The following is a 23,432-nucleotide window of genomic DNA, read 5'->3' on the forward strand; positions in this document are numbered from 1 at the left end:
AGTAACACAAATATGCTGTCTCCTCACTTTCAAGTTTGCTAGCTGGTGTGATAACAGATTTAAAGGTTTAACATCTTTGGCGAGCGGTAGTACAACACTGTCTAGGAGACTTTAGTACTGAATAGGCTCAAATAATTAACGCAGAGATGTTACAATCAAAATAAGGAAGCAGTGATTTCCAATCAACTCTAAGTTAAAAAGGGAACATGGATGAACAATAACCACTAACAAAAATATAAATTATCTCATTTCTCTCAGATAACACACTCCCCAAGGGGGCCTGGTCCACATATAGTTTATTGATGTAAGAAAACAACACAGTTAGTGTTAGATCCAACCACAAAGAGCAAAAGAATGAGTGAATGAAGGTTTTGTATAGTACATATAGGAAAAAAAGATGTTTGTGACAACTATATATTTCTAAATAAAAAGGCTTCTAAATATATTCAAGTTATTGAAATCTACATGAAAACATATGGATGTTAATAGCAACAAGGTGCGTAAAACCAAAACATCAAAATATTGAGCAACTCAATGAAGTACTAGATAAAACTTTGCTAACAATGCAAGATGTTTTACAATCTGCTTGAAATATCACCTATACCACACAGGGTAAGCTGCACATTTAGATTTAAGATCATACACAATATTAGCATTAACTTCAACAACTACAGGCAGGGAATTTTTGTTTTTTTAAGCTGGCAAAGTGACTACTTTAAGAACATCAAACTCTCTCTAAATTGAGAACGTATCCAAATAAAATGCTGCTAGCCCTTTCCAGATAAAGCCTTTCCTTTGACTAACCACACTCATTTAAGTCAAAAGCATAAGACAGCATTTAAGAACAATTTATATTACAACATGATTAAAATAATGACATAAACCAGGTTTAAACATGATTTCATAGGCAAACAAAAGAAGATTCTTCTTAAAAACTAGTTTTTATAAATGCAGAATATATTGCATGAGGAACTGCTGGTATTTTTTAAGAAAATATATTGTGCGATTGTGGCTACAATGCACTGCTGCAAAGCATTGTTGTTTCTTATAAAAACTATTAAAATAAAAAACTTATTTGAACATAAAGAGTAAGAGAGCACAAGTCTTCCAACTACCTGTGAAGAGCAGGATGGAAGCATTGCCAGTTTTTCCTGTGTTGACATTTTACTAATGATAAGTTTTGGTGACCAACAACCCAGCCAAAAAATAAATATTTTTTTTTAAAATCAGGTGCATATTTCAAAGCTGCTATTGCAAGTGTGTTTTAAATGTAATGGACTTAAAAGTGTATGTACCAAAGAATTATAAAAATGCACTATAGTTTGAGTTATTGTTACATAAAGAACATACTAAAAAGACTGTCAAAATAAGTAGAAAGGGGATCAAAACTGAACTAACTGAATTAGTGCAGTACTGTAGCCAGGCTTCTAAAATCAGATATAGAAAATATAAATAGACTGCTTTAGGTGATGATTCACCAGTGTCCAAAAAAGGAACAAGTATTGTGAAAGCTCAATTAACTTGATCCAGAGCTCTGAGCAGTTCTTCACCCTGTAGCAGGTTTCTGTTGCCTTGTATGGGAGCGTTTACTTCACAATCGTAACTCGTGAGTTGGGGTAGTCCACTTTCATCCATCGACTGCCCTAGAAGTTTACTTGCTATGTCTAAAGAGGGAGGGGAAGGAAGAAAGTGCACTTTATTCACCACGCTTAACATTTCCTCCAAAGTTGTTCATAAAGGAGGTCAGTTTGGATACGTTTTTGTCCCTTGGTCCTCTTCCACACAGTCCCTCCCCACCCCCTGCTACGTACTAAAAGAAGATACTAACCAGTTGATAGTAGAATGATTGTCTTTTGCTCCACTCCATTATGACCGTTTGTTTTGCATCCCTTTACACGTTTCCAAGCAAGTGATGCATTTCCTCCACGTTCACCTGTCTGCTGGAATAAAGACCCCTAGAAAGAAATAAAATAGATCTTCTTTATGGAATACTGTATCTTTCTAGCCCTTCACGTCCCTCTTCCAAACTAACAGTTCCTGTCACTAATTACTAATGTAGGCATTGTTACAGTTTAAAGTGGACTTCATTCAGAACTTGGGGAAAAATACATTTCCACATATACTGGCCTTGAAAACTATTTAAAAGAAAACTGTATCAGATTTCAAGACATTACTTCCCTTACAGCAAACAATTACTAAATCCTGGTTATCATCAGTTGCCATGCTCAAGATGAGCATGTACATGTACACATACACACCCATTTAATTACCACTGCTCTTGTGTGAGTAAGCAGCAGGTTTTCACTGAAGTCTCTAATGGTTTTCTGCACTGGAATAAATAGTGTAGACAGGAGATTCAGGAACCTCGAGAGGTCGATTCTATCTAAATTTAAGATGTAAATTCTGCTTGCACTCCAGTTATTGCCACCAAGCCATCTGACCCAAGTCTTGTGGGGAATGCAGTCCTAAGCCATTCTATTGCAGACAGGGCTCCTTAGCATATTGTTTTGACAGCAGCATAGAAGATGTGGAGATTAGAAAGCTTTTAAGGGCTCCATATAATTAGGATAAGTAAGAAGAAGCTGCTACAGAAACAGATGGGATGGAAGGAAAAAAAACACCATCTTAGTATCAAGCTTGCTAGTAAAAGTAGTTGAATCTGCAAAGTTTTGTCTTGTTAGTAGTACTGACTGCTGCAAAAAGAGGAAAAGGTATTTCAGAACACTGCCATTATCCTGAACACTTAAAATACTAAAGAACATATGTTTTCAGGTTATAAAACATCCATGCAAGTCAAAAGGACAGTTGTATAACAGAAGTTAGAGTTAAACAACTCGAACTTAGAAGGTGCACTTCATAGTAAGGTCAGTCACCTACATTGTTGCTGGTTTATTTTTTTTACTGTGAATGCAATACAGCCCTTCATATTAAGAAAGATATAGCTTGTACCTTTTTCAATGTAATGATTTGGTTCATTTTTTCATAATCTTACTATAACACATCTTGCCCTTGTCTAATTCTCCTGTTTTCTAGAAAACTAAAGTAGTATTTTACTTTTGTCTTCACTTATTTTCACTCTTTTCAAAGTAAGTCCCACTTCCTTACAGCTGAGAACTTGTGGCAAGTTTTTGCACAATCCCAGAATACTGTGTATTATAAGCCTGGATTTTACATCATTTTTCTTCTGTGCGTGTGCAAGCCTAGTTCATCCACTCAGAAATCCATCGTGGAGAAAGAAGACAAACAACAAAAACACTTGCTTGAAATAACGTAAGACCCAGCTACCTGGAAAATTCAGCTTCTGACTGTGCAGAAGCCGTCAAAACATTTATAACACTTTTGTCAGATACAGAAAAAAGAAAAAGGTTTAGCAAAGGATAAAGCTTGAACCTATAAGCATTAAAAAGGCACTAAGCATAGAAGCCTGAACACTATTACAGCAGTTAATACAGAACTGCTTGTGTTCTGCGTATTTAACGACATCCCATGCTGTTTTGAATATTTTATGAGCAACACTGTGTGACAGGTGTAGCACCATCGCATGAGAAAGAGGCAATGAAAGGCAATAAAATTTCTTGCAGAGCTGTGAATTCTTACAGGGCTACTGGAAGCAAGAGAACAACATGCATAAAAGTGCAAAAGCATTTAGCGAATGAAAATAATGGTGTAAGTATGATTTTTTTAAATAAAGCCTGCTTCCCTTAGAAAAAAATGGACATATAAAAGGTTTCTCAGCTCTTCTAGATGAGAGCAATGATAAAGAGAGTATACAGTGATTTGTCTCATGCCCAAACCAGAATGCTAATACAGGAATAATTCATAGTTCAGAAGAAAAATAATCCTGCACTGTAAGACATGATGGATGCCTACACATAGGAGATGGACCACTAGAGAAACAAAGAATCTCAAAGGCTACATTGCAGCAGACGAACTAAGAAATAACTGTGCAAAAACTTAAGAGAAGTGGGAATTTGCAATGAAGGCAAGCAGGGAAATAAGAGTGTATAATGGCAAAGCTCATGATTTCAAAATACTAAGAACTGACAGTAAGAGACAAAGATCATGGAGACAAAATACCCTTGCAGAAAATAACAAGCTGGATAGCCCCAATCAAGTGACACAAATCTAAGAAGACCTAAAAAATTTCTTTTGAAAAGCTAAGATAGATGATGATGAGCTACTCACAATCACACACTAACACTAGAGAGTGTGCATGAAATGAAAGTGGTAGTAATATACATTTGCTAGGTTATACGAATTCTATTCCCTTAAGGTTCCGATGGTCTTGTTATCTGATCAAATAACGCAATCTCAGACTTGATGGAAAAATGAAAGCATAGAAAGCAGCATAAGAACACTATCTCCAGTATTGACAAATATGAAAATTGAGTTTGAATACAAAAGTGAAATAAATACAGCAATTATAAATTTAAATGTGATGCCTTACATTTGTGCATATTCCACCAAAGAACATATATGTTCACAAAAGAGTATCTTCTACCTAATCAAGAGATGTGCTTGGGTATAGGGGGCACTTTTGAAACAGCTGACAGTAAAAGAGAACTAAAATCAGAGTATCTGCATATATGTGGGAATTTCACTATTGAACAATTATCCCTGATCCCAAGATTCCACTCTGTACCAACAGCTAAACTCAGGAGTCTGCACTGATGCCTCATTTCAGAAACTACAAGGTTAAAAGGGAATATTTTAAAATGGTAAAACAAAACTCACAATTCCAACTGCCTGAAAAAGTGAACCATCATGTTCCATTTTTCGTTTTCTCTGAGCATTATGCAAAGCTAGCATCTTTGGATTTAGTTCTTCATCCATTGCAGTAGATCTAAGAAAAATTGATTCAGGCTGTTAAGACGTTTCTACTATCCTCCTGCCATTCTTCTTTTGTGGACACTTATATACAATATCACAGAACTGAATTCATGAACTAAACTACTTTTCTTTCATAATTGACTCATTTCAACAATCATTGTCTATGAGCATAGCAAGTGTTAGCTTTTAATCTTGCCGTGAAGCTCAGAATGAGTTAACAAAAATTTTAAAGTCTTTGCAGAAAAAAAAAAAAACCAAACAAAGCATAAAAGTTCAGCAATTCACTTCCAACAGAAAGAAGGGGAGGGAAGGGTGAGGAAAAGTCTATTTGGAATATTTCTATGTACAGATAAAGCTTCTATACATCAAAGGTCTGATATTTGACTTTGTAGAGTTTTCTATCATGACAAATATCTGCTACAAATGCCACAGTTCATCACTATAAAATACAGCTCACTTTAGAAACAATATACACAGCAGAGAGACTGCAGTCACCTCTTACCTCGTAACAAAGTGGACAAGAAAAGCACCAGGAATATTGTGTGTATATAACTACTTGTAAATTGTCTACTGCATTCTTTTAAAAAGGCTGCATGTCAGATACAAAAGCAGAATAAAATTATGAACACAGCTTGCATATAGTAGCTGCTTATTACATGAGGTGTTTATGTAAAAGCTACTGCGAAATTAACTCTAGGGAAGCTTACTTACCAAAACAACTTGTCTGAAATATCCAAATTTAAACATATCAATTTCTACTTTGAAGTAGAATGCTGAAGACAATATACAACAGTTGCAGTATTTAAAAATGTGTTATATCTAATTTCTTGAACAGATACTAGGGCTTAAGCATCACTTTTAAAATACCTTTTATTCAGAGTAACTGTTAGCAAACTGGGCGCTCCTGGACAAGATTTTTCCGTCTGATCCAACGTTCCTATTCCTGCTCTGATTGGAGATGCAGTTCGACTCCTGTTCCCACCGTAAGGTGATGCTGGGGCACTACTCGTTTCATTGATTATGTGGACAGGAGATAAAGGAACAATTAGTGTCTTCACGTCATCCACACATTCTGTCACTGGTTTTATTTCATCAGCAGTACTTGATGGTGTCTGAGTCTGCTGAAATATGGTAACGGTGGCTGCATTTTGAGAGCTGGAAGAACTGCTTTCCAGTGGAGATAGCTGATCAAAGGAGCGCAACTGGAAGTCATCATCCATTGGGATGTAAGGAGCCAACATCTCCAAGTCTAAATCAGTTTCCTGGAAAACATGAGGTAAAAATTATGTCAGAACATCTCAGCTATGACTTCGTGGCTTCACTGTGGCTCTTCCTTTTACCAAATCCTTACAATATTTTTTTGCAATTTATTTTAATAAAAATAATATACAAAAGAGGAAGGAGGTTTCTGAAGACATTCTAAGAGAAGGAGAAGCACACTGAGAATAAGTATTAAGTTGATACAGAATTTTAAGTTCATGTACATTACCTGAGTAGAGAATGGATTTTTTGCTTCTGTATCTATCGCAAAGAATTTCTCCACTAATTCCAGTTTGAATTCATTAGCGATCTCATTATCCACATCAAAGCAGTAGCCAGTGGGACTACTGGGCTGTGAAAACATTTTGAGTGCAGTTTTAAGTTTCTGTCATTACATCATTATCTACAGATTGTCTGAATCCAAACTAATTCCAAGCTATACTTGCAGAAAATTAAAATAGGAAAGAAAAACACATTTATTGGCATACACTCAAATTTACCCTCCTTGGGAAGCACACGATTAGCTGGAATCTGGAAATAGCCTCTACAGTGATTTACTGCAATGAATTTGCTGTTTAGAGAAGTTGTCTCTGAACCATTCTTTTCTAGAAAGACCAATCCCAAGCTCCTCTTATTTCTATCAGGTGGTACTGCATGCATTTGGAAGACTCACTTTAATGAAAAGATAATTCTCAGTATGAAAATTTATCTTTTTCCTCAAATCATGGTGCAATCTTAACTAAGTCACAGCTTAGAAATAATTTTCAATTCCTGTCTTGGCTGCATCCTTAACCACATTTGCTCCACAAGCCCCACCAGCACATACATTTTAATGATAGTGTATCCAAATGACGTAACTAACCTCAGGTGAACTTTGGCTGGTACTTGCATCAGAAGGGCTAGTTGGTTGCTCTTGCACCTGAGGCATGGTAAAAGAAAGTTCGAGTGGCTCTGTGTTTGGCTCCAGCTTTGATACAACTTCTCTATTGAGCGCAGGATCAGCATTGCTACGAAGTGGCTTTGTACTTTCAGAGGCAGGTAGTGGGGACATTGCCATATTTATATTCTGCAATTTCTCACTGGATGAGGGGAGCATTACATCGTTATACAAAGGAACTTCATCACATTGTTGTTCATCAGACTCTATAAAAATTAAAAGAAACCATTGACCTAAGTAACAATACTGTGCGTGTCTACGGACCTCATTAAATTTAAACAGTGGCTGAAATACCACTAAGCAACTGATACTCGGAGGTTATTTTTCAAAATTAACTGTGAAATACTAACTTTACTAATTAGCACACCCACCATTACTGCTGAAATCTAGAGAGATAATTGTGTCTCCAGCAGCTGGGGCCAGCACAGTTAAAGCATCTGGCTCCTGTTTAAGTTTTTCAAATAGGCTGTTGGTATCATCCAGGTCATCTTTGCTGAATATTTTGGTCATTTTCATATCGGGAGACTCCACTGGTTTCAGCATACACTCGGTTTGTCCAAGGGAAAAAATCAGGTCCTTCTGAACAATTCCACTGTCAGAGAGAGAGGAAGATGACTGATAAAGAACAGCTAAAAGGAATAAATTCAGGCTTAACAGTTTTGTAAGTTGGAAAAAAACCCAACCAACCAAAAACCCCAAAACACCACACACACCACAAAATTACCAGGATAGGAACCTTTAAGAATTCTTTTTTTCTTACTCATCCTTTCCTCAAATGTAATAGACAAGGCAAGCACTAATTGTGGTGCCATCAAAAAAAGTAACAAAAATAAACATGCTTTTCTGAAAGCATTGAGAAAGTAAGGAGGAAAAAAAAAAAGTCAGATATTTCCTAAAACACTCTTCTTTGTTTTAAGTGAATGTGAAATATGTTGATAGATTGATACTGGTACATTCACTAAAGTTTTTCAAAACTAATTTAGGACTGTTATGCTATTGCAGGAAAAGAGTCAACAAGTCTGCCTTCAGTTGAAGCTTTCAAATAAAAGAGGAATTCTAAGGAAGAAAAAGATAAATGGGATTAAAACACCATTGCTGCTGCTCTGACTTCACAACTAAAAGTTATAGTGAAATTAACTGCTCCAGACTGCGGACAAAGATTAGAGAGTTGTCTAGAACGCACACGAATTCTCAAATGCTTCCACTGCAGTAGTACTGAAGAGGCTGGCCCTACACTCATTTGCCTGCAGAGATCTTCCTAATGACATCACTAGATCAAAAAAAGTTATTTGTTTTCAAACAACGCCTAATCCTAGGACTGGCAGTATTCTAAGCAAAATTTCATTGGTAGGAAATAGCAATAACATCATAACATATTTAACAGGGGATCACATTCTCAGCAAGTTGAAAAAAAGATGTAGTGCCCTCAGAATCTGACTTTGTCTTCAATAAAAATGCTGACAAAGAACAGCGATGTCCACTCAACTTACCTCAACACATAGTTTACACACACTATGCACTGTGGCTGAGAATTCTTAGTGTTGTATATAACAGTTGCTTGAGTTTCAACCCAGACATAGCCGCCTTGTTTAGCAAGCATTCTGTACTGTCCTGTTGTCACCTGCCCTTTTGTGAACACTAAAAGCAGAAAGAACACCAGCTTTAATTACAGGCAGAAAAAACAAAAACCATTTAAGAGAATTATTCACTGCAGATTCATATCTGCAATTAAAGAAAGCCCTCATTCTTCTGCTGCTATCCCCCGGTGCTGTATCTAATCTCTTGTAGTTGGAGGGCTTTAAATACATCTTTTCACTTACTGTCGTGGTGTGTTTTGGTCAGATGATCAGAATCCAGCGCATGATAGTACTCATAAATTGAGCGACCCAGGAGTTCCTCTGGCTCATACCCCATCAATTCTGTAATTCTTTAAAACAAGGGAAAAAATTGCTAAGTAAAAGCAGACATGGACTAGCACAAATACTAGAGCATTTGGATGCCTGCACATCTAGAAAAATCCTGAGAGTCCTTCCTATACACATTAGCAGCAATTTTGGTTTACTGGGAGTTTTCATTTTGAAATAAATGGCTATTTTTTATGCCTCTTTAAAAGAGAAATTTCAGCAGGCATAGGATTTTACTTCTCACTGAGTATTTATAAAACATGTCCTACAGTGGACAGGATTAAGTAAATCCCGGCTTTCTAGACCTCTTGCTTAAAGGTAGCCCAGCTACTGACGGACTAGCATATCCAGCTTACACAAATACAAGAATTTAATAAAATAACAAAGATGTGCTTAAACAGTTTTAAACCTGCAACTAGGAGAAATTAGGAATCAGATTTATTCTTCCCTCTCAACCACTGCCAGCTTTTAAAGACAAGTCTTTTCCTCAGCCCGCAGAGGGCACTGCTGACCAGGGGAACGCCTGAATAGTTTCCCCTATTCTACATGCAGAATGTGACCAAATAAGTACCTTTTATGTGACACCATCGGTCCTAGAAAGGTAGTTACAGAGGACAGAAAATAACCTGCACTAACATCTCTTTGCATCTAACTGCAGCAACTAATCAGAAGCTCATTCTGATCTGAAGAAGGGAGAGATGGGAAGTGGTAGCAATAAAATGCATCTGACAAATATTACACACACACTTTTCAGTCACCAAAATGTACTACCATCTTTGACAAACCTAAAATTCTTCCTGTTTTTTAAAGGTCCAGAAGAATCTTCTCATTCCAGTTTAATAAATTACTTTATTCCAAAGTAATAACCCTGCCCCCTCCTTAGATTTAAAAAACTGTCTTTTAAATAAGACATCCTGATCAGTTAGTAAAAGCCAAAGTATCCCACTAATGATTCCATTGCGCAGATGAATCAAGTTAACAAGTAAGACTACGTAAATGTATAAGACCAACGTGTACCAACCCTGCAAATCCTTCAAATGAATTCTTTTTTGAAGTACAAAATATATATTACCTTTCATCACAATAGGAAAATTTCATATCAAGACTGTGACGACTGAGGAACGTTTTACTGTCCAAGGGGACCTCAATGTTTGACGGATGAGGAATAGGTTCACAGATCAACACCAGACACGTCATGGGAGGCTTTTTGTAGCCACAGTGAGTTTGATTACCACATGTGTCGTATACACGAATGTGTCCAGTGCAGTGGAGTACCTATGGGAAAGTTGTATGTTAAAAAGAGACTGGGTTCTTGTCTGTCAGACAACACAACTGTATTTCCATTAGCACACCCAGAGCGACATCCTTCCCCTCCCCAACCCTCAACGTGACAGCAACAACAGAAAGGCAGCAGTGCTTTCAGATGGATGGCTAAAGGAGAGCAGCAGTTCTCCTCACGCTACGTAGGCTGTGATGATAAACAGGCTGCCAAGTCTTTCCTCCCAGGCACTGGCTGAAGCAATGCTAGACATTTCTGCATTTCTGTGAACTGTTGTTCTTTGAAAGTTACAATAATGACAACACTGATAAGCAATTGCCTCAGCAGAAGGCATCTTACTATTTAAATGTGCAAGTTATGGTAATATTAGCAACCTCCATTTTAGATCTTCTGCAGAAGTGATGTTAGAGATCAAATATATTCTTCAAGAGACAAGAAGTTTTGCATTTTGTGGGGTTTTTTTAAACCATTCTGATGGAAATTGTTCTTAGCAGCAAAGAAGAAAGAAGTTGTTTGATCCACAATAACTAAATTTAAGTTATGAAAGAGAATTGTGAGCCATAATATCACTCAATACAGTAAAAGGTTACTTTTTGTCCAGAGGAGAAAATGCATTCACTGCAGAAAGTTATCAGGCTTTTGTTCCAACTGTTACAAAAGGGACAGCCAGCAGCTTCAGAAAGAATAGTATTGGAGTCCTTCAGAGAGAGCTCAACCGTCATATTTACAGTGTCAAATCAAAAGAAATCAGGTATCAGCATAAGTGGTGTCAAGTATTTTCTCCTCAGAGGAGAAGGCTTTATGCAAACATATTTAGTAATTATAATTTCTAGTAAGTAAATGACCTCTAATTTAAAATGGAGAATTCATTAAAAGAGTTTTGAAAAACTAATTTTAAAACATTGTTTCAGTTACCTCTGTGATGTATTCAGCATTAAAATTCAGCATATTGAAGTACAATCATTACATTAGTTAAGTACTTAGTGAAACTCAGGCTCGTTACATGAAGTAAAAATGTTGAAATATAGTGTTATGACATCTGAAGAGGAAGCTGCCAAACTACGCAAGTATTCCTTTGCATTAGTTACCTTCCATGTAGCAGACTTTATATTCACTGTTCTTCCCCTGCTAGTCAGTGTACACTTCATTCTGAGAAAAAAGCTGCGCTCCGTGTTTTGCTCTTTGCCCTTTTTCACAGGTCCTAGCAAAAGCAAATAGTAAACCAGTTCTTAAGTTCTTGGATCATCTTCCAAAGGCATAAAAAAACCCCCATGCTATAGAACTCTAAGCTTAGGGGAAGACCCAAAAAATAAATTTAAAAGATTGATAAACATAACAGCACTTTTGATAATAACACTTTTCAGAATGAGTTTAACTGTGACGTAGGCAAAAACCTGAAGTTTCAATGTTTTAAGATCAGTATTGTATTTGTAGCCAACTCCACACTCCCACATTTCAGGAAAACGGGGTGGGGAGAAAGAGAGACTGATTGAAAATTTAATACATTTTAAAATTGTGACAGAGGACAAGAAAAGCATCTGCAGAATGAGAAGTACTGTTGAGCTGGTTTCCATTTAAATGTATCAGTAACTCACTGCACGGAGGTTCAAATCAAATGTTTTGGGCCTGTAGCTCTTCAGGACCGAGGTATTTTTAAGTTTCTCAATTTAGAATTAACAACTCTGCTGTTTATGTGCATCCAAATACTTCCACAGTGATTTACACTCTTCGAGTAAACAGGGAGCAAGTATTTAAACACATTATTAGCATTCTTGGGGAGGGGGGCAGTCAAGAAATCCTAATACAAATTAATATTAGCAGCACTAATTTTTTAGTCTTACTTGCTAACAGCAGGCTTTAAGTTAAGTTTTTGCCTTTACAGGGGAGAACCTTTCAGAGTTGATTACTAGCTAGGCTATTCTGGGCAAAGAAAAGGAAAACTGATCCTACCAGGAGAGCTGCAAGCAGCTCGCTGTGCGTGGAAAAAGGAAATAAAGCACCTAGGATAAGGCGCGGTGAAAGAGCGAGTTTGCCAAGGCGTGTTAAGGACTGAGGACCAAATCATGGCAGGGGGTGGAAGTTTAGAACATGTGAGCTTACTTCTGATACAAGTTTATACAATAATCCGCTCTTATCCTCCACAGACCATAGTAGCTATGAAATTGTTCACGGTGGCTTGCCCTGCAGCTAGTAGTTTGACAAAATTCATTAGAAGAACATTAAAGTGCCTACGCTACATTGTCTGTTGCTTCTAGCAGAGGCAAAGACTAACAGGGACAAGTCTACTATATACCACATCAAAATATCCTCAATAAAGAAGGAGGGGGAAAAAGAACATAAAGCGGAGTTCAGAGAAGCAGCCAAAACTTACTTAATTCAGTATGTTTTTAAAAGAGTTAAACCAATCTAGAAATTCATAGTTGAAGATTACACAACATTATTGTTACCGAGTCCTGACGCTTAAGGCTCTGCTTTAAGGAGCAGCTGTAAAAGATGGAGCAACTTTCTCAAGTCTGATTCAGCATTGGACATTATTTTTTAAGTCGCCAGGTTTGAAAGCTTAAAAAGCAACTTCGCAAAATCAGAATGCATTTCAGTTTCTGCCAATCACATTTATATTCATTTGCACCTGTACAATCCAATCCCAAAGGGAAGCATTTAATACTCAATTCAAAACCAATATAATTCCACTGATGTAAGAGCTGCAGTAGAATGCAATTTGGGAATACTAATAAATATAAAAATGTACTATTATTACTGTAATTTAGACTTTTGTCTGCAAACTTCATTTGCAAAATAGATTTTGTAATAATGCTTTCCAGACATCTTATTGCAGTCTGGTCAATTTAGACAGACTAGAGCTGGTTTGCATGAAAGTCATAATATGAAAGACCAGTTTTTTACTCAGCTTTAGTGAAGTTGTTTCCCCACCCCGCCCAGATGCATTACTGTATTCCAAAAGGGAAGGAAAAACCAAAGTCTAATCTAGCCTTAGAAACATACTTCAATACTAAGGGCAGACAAGTTTAGAAAATGCTTACAAAAATCAAAGTCGGGGACCTTAATGCTACGGTACCTTATCAAGTCACTTCCACTAAATTAAACAGAATGACAACATAAAAGACTTCTGATTTACAGTGCTACACGAAAGCAGAGGTTAGGCTTGGTAATTTATCACTATATAGATTCAGAGTCCACATAACCCTCATTTGATGAAACAGGAATTAGAGAGGTTGGATTTTAGACTTCTAACAACTGAGCAAAGCAGATTTGTTTGGAGGCATGCAGGCTGCCAAGTCTTTATAGTCATTAACAAACCTTTGGAAGACATAAAAGCAGTAATTCATGGGCATTTGTTAAATTCAAAAGCATACAGAATATGTGAACACCGTGTTCTACTCCCTCAGACAGAGAAGAGTCAGAAATCTGTGAAAAGATACCAATTTCATGCACCAATTAAAAGCATCAATCCCAAAGCCCTTTCTGGGGCTGTCCAAGTACTCCCTGTTTTTTGGCGTCCTAAATATAGGATCTTTTTTGTGTCTTGAGTATACCACCACAGATTTCTGGAAGAAAGCATTTGCTTTTAAGTTGTCCTGTAAAGGCAAGCCCAGACCAAGACAAATGCACCAATTTAACTTCTCCACATCCTTCTATAGCAGTCACTTAAGATCACTCTCATTCAACCTACTTCTAATTTTATTCCTGTAGGCATGCTAATTCTTTCAACCCTCAATAACTGTTTTAGTCATTAATTTTGTTTTAGATTAAAGAGTACTAATGAAGTCTCATCTCTCCTACAGTTAGGATATTGCCAAAACATTCTAGTTATTTCTGTTGTTAGTATCTCTGAACAAGCTTTTATTTTGAGATTTAAGCAGCAAAACATACTAGTTTCTTCCCTCAACACCTTTTTCTGGCAGGTGACAACTGTACTAATGCCAACAGGAACGATCCATAAGTAAATTAAATCGATTTTTTTCTTTCTTCTCACCATTTCTGTGTGTAAGCATTTCTCTCAGCTCTTCATGGTCACATGGATGAGTGAAATCAAATACACTGTGCCCCGTCAACTCAAACTGCAAAAAATAAGAGGTATACGGGTGTCTAACTTCACATATACAAAAATGTAACAGCTTTTCCAGATTTGAAACCATCTTACAAAATGTCAGTGTTTCACCTGAGTGAGTCCCATACACTTGTTCACATTTTCAGACATGTAAATCATGTCCCCATCTTCGGACAGAACCATGACAAATCCATCAAGAGCTTTCAAGTAGAAACAGTTCAGTTCCTTCTCCATTTTGGCTTCTGTCTCCAGCTCACCTGCAAGCAGCCACACATTTTTAAGTAAACATCAGCCATTCCTCACTTACCACCAGGAATGACTTCTGGCACCAGTCTGCAAGGAGTCAATCTTGCAGGACTGTTCAAAACGAGTATAATTCACTTAAATTCTTCAAGCCCTAGTAATGGTATCACAGATCACAGAAAATCAGAATGACATTAACCCTCTGTGCTTTTTTGCATAAACCAATAAACATTCCACCTTAAGGAAAAAGCCTACGTGGCAAAAATACTACCATTTATCTCAAAAAGGCATTACAAAACTTTTTCAGGGTTTTCCTAGGAGACATCTCAGAGTACAGCCACCAGAGTTACTCCTCCATACGGTACTGGTAGGCATGCATGGGTACCAATAACCCGTACAGCATCTGTGGCATGCCATACAGATACTGCTTCATAAGTAACTCGGATACTTCTGTAGTTGCACAGGTAGGTGTAACTGCAGAGACAGACATACCCTCAGCTAACTTCACCTTCAGTGGAGTACAAATTACAAAAAAAAATTCCGTGCAGTTTATATTAAGGAGAAACACCTACAGTTAGCTAAGCCAGCCTTGCACCAACCACCTACTGTTTAGTAAAGCACAGTTGGAACAAACAACTCTAGGGGGAAAAGAGGGTTAAATGAAAGAAATCAACTTTGGGAGGAGGGTCAAATGAGGCTGAAAATGGCACTACAGCTGTGATGAGCCAACTAGGATCATCAAGAATAGAAAGGGAAAAACAAAGTCCATTAAACAATGGCCACATTTTTCCTGTGCCGTCACCAATAGCCCGTTTCTACTGTAAGGTCTTCCACCTTTCCACAGAAAGGATGCAACAATTCATGTATTTATTTATTTAATTGCTGATAGGTTTTAGAAATTGCTTCTTCCTCCATGTACCTCCAGCCCCTTTTCCAGATTCTGTGACATTATTCACTTACCAGCATCTAGCAGCTTTCTCATGCGCAAGTAGCTGATGGTCAGTCTCATAATGGACGCCTTGTCCAGGTGTGCGCTCACGGTGTGGGGCAGGGGCAGCTGATGAGCAAGCTCGTAGAATACTTCTGATTCCTTGCTCCTTCGACACCGGGCTGCATCTCGTGACTTCTCTTTTCTGCGTTCTGAGCTAATCCTATAAAACAAAGTTTGGGGTTAATATAGGAAACAGAGTTCTCTGTGCAAGTCACATTTGAAATTAAGCTGCCCAGTAGCCAATTAAGCAGTTACCAAAGTTGAATCATTTAAAACTTCAGTTTAAAAGTGTAAATGTTATTCTGTGTATAGAGTTCTGCCACGGTTGGGCTCTGCCAGAACTAACTTCAAACCCATAGTGTTTTCCAACAAGATCACTTCTTCAAACAGACATCTACGTACTCAGAACCGTTCCTACAGTGCTTATCTTGTACCTTGACTGCTGCCTCTCTAGCCTCCAAATCCTGTTTCCTTCCTCTTTCCTAAACCCTTAAGTCCATTCAAAATACTACAGTATGAGTTATTTCTAGCTCGACGCTCCAGTAGTATTGTGTGCACTATCCAAGTTCTTCCCTTTTTACCATCCTTACAAAGCCCACCTAATGGGTCAGATAAGCAGGGATATTGATTTAGCATGAGGTGTCCTGCTCTTCAAGTGATCCAGAACATCCCTTTCCCAGCTCTCTTTCTCCAGTATAGCCCTTTCCATAGTCTCCTCTATACTGGAAAACTCCAACTGTAAGTTGCCTCATTCTCTTTCCATTGCCTCTGTTAAGCTCGCCTCCCCCAGGACACATGAAGTGAAGGACAGCTCGCTAAGAGCAAGCACCAAAACAATGAAGACTCCCTGTCAGTCGGTAATGCAGATAATTCTCCTTTTGCCCAGCACCCACACCAGTTCATGTTTGTCTCGTGCATCTGTCAGAAGAGCTTTGAACTAAGCATTTTGAGGCAGGAGCTCCAAATTCTTCTTACATTTGAACATGAACTCAATGCTGCTGTGGTCCCCGAGGAAATTATGCCACTGCAATTAAGTGTGCTTTTATTTTTAAATGGATAATACAATATGGTATTATTGTCCATTTTTTTTTATAGATTTATGTCTTCTGAAGGCACCCTATCTCCATTATGCATACACCTGAGATACAAAACAGTTGCACTGATCTGTAGGATCTTTTTTTCCATTGACTTGCAAGCAAGTTGTAAGATAAACACATGCCTGTAAACACTGCTTTCAGAATTCAAAGTTGCATGCCTTTTAATGTTATCATAAAGAGATGAAGTGTCACTAGTAGAAGACAGAAAATAAACCACTGCATTATATTTACTACCAACAGTTTAGGAATTACTTTTTTCAAATTTCACTAGACATGTAAGTCACATACTACCACTGCCAAATTCACATTGCTAAGTCTGCAACTGTGTGCAAAAGTACTTTTTAATTAGCACACATCTTGTGAGAGGTACCACAAATGACAGAGGAAAGTAATTCGCGAGCTGATATTGCCTGGGAAATAATGAACCAGATTCAATGTAAGCAGTCAAATATACATCCAAAAGAACACGTTTTCAGTCCTTTACCTGATATGCTACTCTCAATAGCCAAAAACCCGCTTAGTTTGTGAGCAAACATGCAAGCAACAATAGTACCAAGACTGACATTGAAAGCATGAAAGCCTTGAAACATGAAAGAAGTTTAATAAGCTCTGATGAAGACAAAGTAAGCCATCAGAATCTCTTCTACGATTACCTTCCTTTTTTCCAACTTCATAAAACTATACAGCATCCCCATCCATCCCAAACCCCACCATCCTCTCCTCCCACCCCCTGCCACTGCCAGCAGAAGGAAGCGCTAGAAGCTTGATTTTCAGAATCGTAAGTTTTGTAAGAGCTAAGAATAGGATTGTTTCTTCCTTTGGTGGCAAAAATCAGGCTACTAGATCGCAGAAATAGTATTTTGATATAATGAGAAACATTAATATATCAATATAATAGTAATGGAGGTCTTTGAAAAACTAACTTATGGGTTAGTAGTAAAAAAATTCCAGACATACAATAGTTCTGGTTTCTGTGAATATAAGCTTGTGTTCCTCAGAAGGGTAGCCTAAAATATCTGATAATATTTCCCATCTTGCAGATTTCCTCACCCTCAGTTTCCCTGTGACAACAGATATTCCTGCTCTAGTCATGGATATCTTGGTTTGAGAAGCTTGCTGCTCCTGACACACAGGTATATCCAGAAACAGCCATTACGGGAAGTCTGACCTTTAACAATACTGAAAAGTTTTTTAGCTATATAACCTGACTGATTAAACATTTCTTACTGAAGACAGGCCTCAAGTACCTTTTCTCTTGGTGGAAAACTTAAGGGTGGAGATGACAAACCATCTGGATTCTCTTTGTCCTCCTTCTTGGACCACAGATTTCACTGATAAAGGTAACAAAAGTTAATTACGCTGCCTTAGATCCACCTTTACACCTCTGATTTGTCTTTGTTAGCTCCTCATTCAAGATCCCCTCACCTGCAGAAATTTCCTCCCACAACAGAAACTCAAGGGAGAATTACTGGAAGTAATTGGTTTCCATCTGCCTAGATGCTTGCAGCATTGTCAGGGCTTCCTTTTCAACTGCAGACACTCTTAAGTTAGAAACCCCATGCTTTGGCAATAATGCTGTGCCCTTCAAGCCTACAAGTTTTTCAGGCTCCTGTGAATCACAAAGGGCATGTAGAAAAGGACAACGCAAGAGTTGAAAACAGATGCTAACCTCACAAGTCATGATTTCAGCCCTTTCCCTTGTATTTTCTTTCTGAAAGCCTAATGTTCTTGAAAATATTTTGGGTAGTTTCTAGATTTTTGCCTGGTTTTAGCATGCTTAGCAGCAGACTTCAACATGAACAGTCAAAACTTCTCACCACCATTGAATTATTAATTACTGACTGAAATGCCGCTCAAATTGAGCTCATAGTGCTTACGTTAAAAATTAATCCCGGAGTCAGAGAATCAAGTGCTGCCTGCTGGAATCAAGTGTTTGCCCTGACTTTGCGATGGGCAAAATGCAGGGAGAGGTGCAATGTTGGTACCAACTGGTGCTGCCCCAGTGTCCCAGTCTCCTCTCCCTCTTACTAGGTATTTCCTTTCTAGAAAGGCTACTACTGCAGATAGATATTTAAACTGTACAGCACAACAGTTTGCTATTTTTAGTTGCTGTTTAAAACTAAACTGTAACCAATCTGAGTAAAACACAGCAATTTAAACAGGAAGATTAACTACCAGCTTCAAAGAGCGTTTCTTTAATGGATCAAATTAATAGGGAAAAGGTCTTTCACAAATGAGGTTTAATTACCAAGTGAAGTCAGAGTTGCCTCAACACAAGGTGCCACCAAACAATTAAAAAAAAAGCCAAAAAAAGAAATCCTTTACTGTTGCAACTACTCCAAGCTTTGTTACTTCCAGTTGCACAAAGTAAATGAAAAAGCACACAATCACTGTGTACCTGCCTTCTGCGTAGTCAATTAAAAGATGTTGAATTTCTGTAAAGAAAATACATTTCTGAAGTGAGCTTGGTCTCAGCTAGGGAAAAAAAAAACGAGAGGCAGCTCAAGGAACAGGACTTTAAAGTGAGGTGTGAACTGCCACTAAATCAGCTTAAATAAATAACAAAATTTAAGAGAGATTTTTCAGAAGTGCCCATATGTAAAACTCATGGTCTTCACAACAGAAATACCATTCTGTAGAGACACCAGGAACCCAAGCTCCATTTAAAATAAACTCCAAACTTAAGAGCTGTATTGCAACCTTCTGCTACCAGTCTTGCATGAAAAAAAAAAAAAAAAAACAAAACACCTAAAGACTCAGAAGAAAATCTCAGCTGAAGAGTGGATGATACGTGCACTGAAAATATCAGAAATGCCGGTGCTAGACAGGAAATTGCATGCGTTTTCAGGTATGATGTTTCCTGCACAATTTCAGTGCCAGACATTCATTTCCATTTTATATTCCTGCCACCAGAATACAGAAGCAGAGAGCAATCCAAAGCAGGTTATGCACCATAGCTCACAGAAAGCGGTGTTTCACTGACAGTTTTAAACCCAATACTAGGCACTTTTTATATGTAAGAGATGTTTACATGCAATAGCTGAATTAACATCTGAGTTCCAAAAGATATTCAAGTTAGAGAGCCACAGTAAAAAGGTATTTCACCACGAGGATTCGCTGCAGCTGAACCAAGAGCTCAGCTGAAGGATATTACCCAGGCTCCCACTCACCGCCTCAAATCCAAGAGGCTTTAAAATACAGCAAGGTGAACCACAGAACCATTTAGGTTGGAAAAGATCTTTAAGATCATCGAGTCCAACCATGAACCTAACACTGCCAAGTCCCACTAAACCATGTCTCCAAGTGCCACATCTACACATCCTTTATATTTGAAGTTTTACAGCAGGCTCTTGCAGGAAGCAAGAACTGGTCCAGCAGCCTTCAGAAAAAAGCACACCAGCAGCAATCCCATGCACACCAGTTACACAGGTTAACACAGCCTCTCTACTCCACAATTCCTGTCATTATGGTCATATGAACCATTTGGGCCAGAGCGTCTCTCAAACAATATAACGTTCCTCGTACCATCCCAAAGACCCTTCTACCCACCACTGCACATTTCTACAAGAAAGTCCCCAATCTTCTAAATACAGCCCACAGTTTCCATCTCCTCAGGTGTAAAACTATGGCCACATTTAAATCTGACTTGTTCCTCCTTATTTACCACCACTAAGACCAAAAAGAACCCTGGAAAATGCCATCAGTAACTGATAAATTTCAATTAAAAATTACTAACTAGGTTAAAAACGATCAATGGACAGATCTTGAAATACGTAGCATGTCAACTCTGTCTCCTTCTGGTTTCTTAAATAATCACTCAGTGTTAAGGAAAATTTTACATTGTGTATACAATATTACAATAACACAGTAATCAGCTGGGTTTCCCCTGGCCGTATGTTGCTCTAGTGCCATTATCTATTTTCTATTCTTTCTCTCATACTAACTTACTGTTTCTCTAATCAGCTAGATTTTTCTCTATAGCTGTTTTCAATTCCCATGTAAAATATCTATTGTGCATGTATTAATTAATCCAGACTCATCTTTCTTGATTCAGGTTTTGAGCACATTATAAAAAAAAAATTATAAGCATCTTCTGATAGTGATTCACATTTTTCTCTTTAGAATGGTTTCTTACAATTGAATGACTATATTTATCACGGTATCTGTTCTTAAGCAGTTTCACCTAAGTATACCACGTGGAAGCAATATATATAATCCAAATGAACAATGTGCCTCAAATCCAGTAACATCTCATTACTGAACTTCAACTAGTTTTCAGTTCTGACATTAATTCCCATCATTTGGCAGTACAAGATTTCATACGCAGCACTTCCATGTTAGGTACAACCTCTCCCAAGACTGTAAAACTAGCACTGAAAATATCTGACTTAGAAATGGAGTCACAAAGACCATACCCACTATAACACAGATTCAGTTTTTCTTTACTACACCAAAAAAAAAAATAAGATCCAGCTTTTACAATGAAATAATACATAAATAGTATATGTCATCATGACAGTATTGGAACTTAGAAAGGAGCCTGTAAGTGGCCTTGTATTTAGCTTTTAAGGTTGAATTCATTCCTGCAGTTGGTACAAAACTTGGTCATCTTTTCCTGCCTGGCCTAAAACAGCTCCTTCTGCCAGCACAGCTGTATGGGACAGAGATGCAACTCCTTCCTACAGTTTGCAGCGTAGTCCAGCAGACACCCAACACGGGTATCGTTACAGCAGTGTAACCAGCTGTTTTCACAGGGACCATCTGAAGAGCTCAACACTGGGCACATCCATGCCGACGACTCTTGCCTACAGCACAACAGCACACCTCAGCCAACAAAATACCAACTAGATACGAGCTCACTTGAAAGATGCAGATGCCAAAGAGCATATTACAACAGAGCTCTACTCTTTTGACTGTGCTGAATATGCAGTCATTCGATTTTCTTTACTGTTTGTTCAATCTTTATTTTGTCCAGAGCTGCTAGCCTCATTACTTAGTAAATTCTTCTTCCACGGAAAGAAGTCCCAGGCAAGCCTAGCACTTACCACAGAGAAACTAAAACAGTGTAACTCAACTTCCCTAAAGACAACTTCATACAAAAGATGGGTTTATAATGCAACAGACCACCATTCAAATCCAGTTATTTAAATATATGGTGGGTTAATGATGCAAGTACTCTAAAAAAACAAACAAACCAAACCAACATGCAAAAAACAAAAGCCCCTTATCTTCCACTTGGCATAGACAGAGAATATGCCAATTAGCCCCCTTATCCCCTTAAAAATACTTTTTAATGTAAGTTGATCAACTTCAACCAGGGGCAACAGAGCTGCAGTGTTAACACCATCAAGTCCTGAGTCGGACCCGCACAAAACATCACCCTGTGTCTCAGGCAGCCCCGAAAGCCCCATTCCCTCTCGTCTCCCAGCCCAGCAGAAACCTCCTTGTCTGGCCTGACCAGCAGCAGAGACACAGCAGCACGGACTGTTCATCGCTCAGCAGGCAAACGGTAAAAATAGGTTGTGAGCCGTAGGGGCAACTGGGTCCACTACAGTCTATCGTGCAAGGCAGCCCCAGTCTTTGCTGTTTAAACGTGAGAAAAGCCAGGGAATGGGGTGGGGAGGAAAAGGGCCAGAGGACCAGCTTCATCCTGTGAGCCAGTTTACGGGGGTACTTGTTTCTGGTATCCAAACACTCCTGCTGATGGTGGGGGAAAAGATATTTCAGACTGTGCTCTCAAACACTTACTGCAAAGTCTGAGTTTTCAGCTGGATAGGCAGGCTTTCCAGGAACTGTAATACCTTTGTAAATTCTCCATATATTTTACTTTTTCCGAATCTGTTAGGAGGGGTGTTCCTTCCTTCTATAGCTGCATTACACAGTTAATCTCTCAGCTACCAGTTCACAATGAACGCTGGGTTACAGCTTTGCCTCTTCTTGCTTTAACATGACTTTCTTTTTATGTATTATTGCTTTCGCCATTATGGCAAATGTTATTTACCAATTCTCCTTATTTTATAGTCTGTGCGGAGAGTTCTTGTAAGGAAAATACCAAACAAAAAAAAGAAATCCCACACCCAAGTCTCATGTTTAATCACAAGCATGTGATTTTCTAGAAGAAAGTCTTGCTCATTATGAATTAATGAACATTACAGCCCAGTAATCCAACTTAGGAAAAGAAATCAGAAATTCCTTACATGCAGTAAGAAAGATTCAAAAGATTTAACTGCAGAAACTAGCATAATATCCAAGCAGAGACAACACCTCTGTATGTAAAGTATTAAAATTCATTCCTTTGTATATTACCTTCTAACATAGCAGTTTAAGCCATTTTCTTTACATGAGGGTAGTTATGGGCATTTACCATAACTTGACCGCCATCAAAAAAACCCTAACTGAAAAAACCCCAACGAATTAAGAGAGCAAGCAGGCAGTTCAGACTGAATGAGCTACAGCAGCACAAACTGGCAGAGCGAGCACCGAAACCCAGCACCATCTGCAAATAACAGCGGGGAGAAGAGACTCCACTGAGCTACACGTTAACTTACAAAGTAAAGTCTTACTATCAAGACCACGAAGTCTTTAGAACAGCCATTTTACAGACAGGTAAATTATGGCACGTAAGAGCTGGCAGCAGAGCCTGAAACTCCCGAAGCCAGCACAGGACCACAGTGCCAAGATTATCCATCACCTGGATTTGGCCTTGAACTGACCTGAAACCACAACTACCTCCCCACTTAGAAAGCGTGAGTAAGAAGGTAAAAGCTTCCAAAATTAGTATTTCTAATTCGGAACATGGTGAAGTGATTCTGCTGTGTCTTA

At 38.2% G+C, this 23,432-nt stretch overlaps 1 protein-coding gene across 2 annotated transcripts in view; it reads right to left on the reverse strand.

Annotated features, from left to right (window-relative positions):
- Positions 1–279: 279 nt before the first annotated feature.
- The window catches only part of HIF1A (hypoxia inducible factor 1 subunit alpha), a 30,901-nt gene continuing 7,748 nt past the window's right edge, over positions 280–23,432 (reverse strand). Inside the window, exons 2-15 of one of the 2 annotated variants that reach the window (XM_068398689.1) lie at positions 15,483–15,673; positions 14,391–14,536; positions 14,205–14,289; positions 11,299–11,411; positions 10,004–10,206; positions 8,848–8,954; positions 8,518–8,665; positions 7,399–7,619; positions 6,953–7,233; positions 6,320–6,442; positions 5,698–6,092; positions 4,735–4,843; positions 1,829–1,955; positions 280–1,664 (exon numbers count right to left, since the gene is read on the reverse strand). In XM_068398689.1, coding sequence (XP_068254790.1) covers positions 1,513–1,664; positions 1,829–1,955; positions 4,735–4,843; positions 5,698–6,092; positions 6,320–6,442; positions 6,953–7,233; positions 7,399–7,619; positions 8,518–8,665; positions 8,848–8,954; positions 10,004–10,206; positions 11,299–11,411; positions 14,205–14,289; positions 14,391–14,536; positions 15,483–15,673 — 2,401 coding nt within the window. In that variant the 3' untranslated portion in view covers positions 280–1,512. The remainder of the gene's footprint in view (positions 1,665–1,828; positions 1,956–4,734; positions 4,844–5,697; positions 6,093–6,319; positions 6,443–6,952; positions 7,234–7,398; positions 7,620–8,517; positions 8,666–8,847; positions 8,955–10,003; positions 10,207–11,298; positions 11,412–14,204; positions 14,290–14,390; positions 14,537–15,482; positions 15,674–23,432) is intronic. The other variant, XR_011047992.1, reaches the window with a different exon arrangement.

The sequence above is a fragment of the Nyctibius grandis genome, chromosome 4, assembly GCF_013368605.1.
Source record: "Nyctibius grandis isolate bNycGra1 chromosome 4, bNycGra1.pri, whole genome shotgun sequence".
Classification (NCBI taxonomy): Eukaryota; Metazoa; Chordata; class Aves; order Nyctibiiformes; family Nyctibiidae; genus Nyctibius; species Nyctibius grandis.